The following is a 2,042-nucleotide window of genomic DNA, read 5'->3' on the forward strand; positions in this document are numbered from 1 at the left end:
TGTGTCTTTTTATTCACCAATATTGACATTATACACAAATGGACTTCAGGGCAAATTGTTCGTATCATCGAAAGTTTGTAACTTGAATGTTCGTGAGTCGGGTAGTCTCAGTATAACCAGACGCTAGGTGTTGTAAGTCCCGACCACCCCGCGCGTTCAGGTGCGCCATCGTCAGACGTCGGTCGTTCGCCTGTTCTAGTACAGTACACAATCTATTATCCAAAATTCTGAAAACCGAAAGTTTTTTCATGCAGGTCGTCTGCACACTAGAGCTCGAGTTTGGCTACACAAGGTTTACTGCAGAAATATTAATGTGTTTGGCATTACTTGTACATATTGTACTGTACCAGTACTGTACAGCACTTGGCCTCTTGAAAACCTTGGTTTTAGTACTGGCTAGTTGCAGGATATACGGTATGTATATCTGTACTGTACTACCATTCCGAAATCGGAAAAATTCCGAATTCCGAACCGTGGATGGTCCCAAGGGTTTCGGTGATTGTGTACTGTAATATTAATAATATATATTGATTTATATTGCGCACGTTACATGCAAATATGTTCACGTGCGCATTACAAAGACTGATTATAAAACAGAGGACTGCAACACTGTAAAATACAGATCAACTTAAATTACGACAATCCTATAACATTTCCTGATTATAAAATAGCGGACTGCAACATTAAAATATAAATGCTAAGAAACGACAATCATATAATAGTAACTTTAATATACTGTAAGAGAAACAATGACGCAGAAAACAAGTAGGAGAAATGTAGCGTCGCTCTGAGCGTTTTGACGTGAACGTTTGCAGGGAACGTCCGACTACCAGGCATCGTGGATTATAGATGAAGACGAGGAGGAGGAGGATGCAGACAGTAGCAGCAGTGCTGACGACAACGACGATCATCAGGAGGAGATGGAGCCCAACGAGGACGAAGCAAGGTGCGTATTACACAAGAATTCTAGATATTACGAGAGAGAAATACAGTAAACAAATGAAAGCGGAGTTATTTTATACAAATTAATTATTTATTTTTAGTTTATTAAATTGACTACGTCACGAATTTTCTATGATGTATATTTGTAAAAATTTTGTTGCCATTTTATTACATTAAAAGTAAGTACTAAAGGGATTAAATGTATTGTCAAATTCTTACCTGATAAGATTGTTTCTCAGCTAGTTAAAAATCCAAAAAACCTGGACGATTTGATATTGTGATCCTGACATTAATTGGTTGCTATGGGCTATGTATGAGTCACGAGTGTATGTTTACATCAAACAGTATAGTAAAATAGGAAGTATAATGGAGCAATTTAACCATAAAAAGTGAACAGAATTACTTACATTTTGTGACCAAAATATTTTTTTTACTTTTACTATTTACGGTGACGTAATTACTTTAATCTTAAAGTTCTTCTGATATCCCACTATTCACATTGAGCTTCATGTCATTGTCATACGGCAGTAGGTGAAAAAACAGACCAGTTGTCAAAACTATTGCCAACAGGTTAATTACGCGAATTTATCATAAAATAAAATACGTAATAAATAAAGAATATAAAATAAAAAATGGTAAGATAACGAAACCCGGTAGCTTATTCTGACGCACTCTGGTCATTGCAGCGGCGAGGATGAGGAGGATGGGATGGAGTTTGACGCACAGACGCTAACGAGTGAGGTATTGTATTGTATTATATTGTGTATTATGTTGTATTGTATTGTAATTGTACTGTATCAGTCAGAAATGTTATCATTTTATCTACTCAACACTATTTTTCTCCATGAAAAAAACTGTCGTCAGTACATGTATTTTTTATCTGAATTACATGCAATAAAGATTTAATAATAATAATAATAATAATAAGGTGGTCGACACGGACAGCTACGATGACGCGATGGACATGGAAGAGGAGCGGCGGATGCTGGAGAAGCACCGGCAGGCGCGCAGTGAGCAGCAGTTTCCGGACGAGGTGGACACACCGCTCGACACGTCCGCCCGGGTACGCTGCTGCAGAGAGAGATAGAGAGAGAGGGAGA

At 37.8% G+C, this 2,042-nt stretch overlaps 1 protein-coding gene across 1 annotated transcript in view; it reads left to right on the top strand.

Moving 5' to 3' along the window:
- Window positions 1-2,042, top strand: part of LOC106817706 (pre-rRNA-processing protein TSR1 homolog) — a 15,152-nt gene that overhangs the window by 5,740 nt on the left and 7,370 nt on the right. The window contains exons 2-4 of the mRNA XM_014822397.1: window positions 812-946; window positions 1,629-1,683; window positions 1,871-2,005. Of these exons, the coding sequence (XP_014677883.1) occupies window positions 812-946; window positions 1,629-1,683; window positions 1,871-2,005 (325 nt within the window). The remainder of the gene's footprint in view (window positions 1-811; window positions 947-1,628; window positions 1,684-1,870; window positions 2,006-2,042) is intronic.

This window comes from Priapulus caudatus, unplaced genomic scaffold, assembly GCF_000485595.1.
Source record: "Priapulus caudatus unplaced genomic scaffold, Priapulus_caudatus-5.0.1 Scaffold1834, whole genome shotgun sequence".
In the NCBI taxonomy this organism is placed as follows: domain Eukaryota; kingdom Metazoa; phylum Priapulida; class Priapulimorpha; order Priapulimorphida; family Priapulidae; genus Priapulus; species Priapulus caudatus.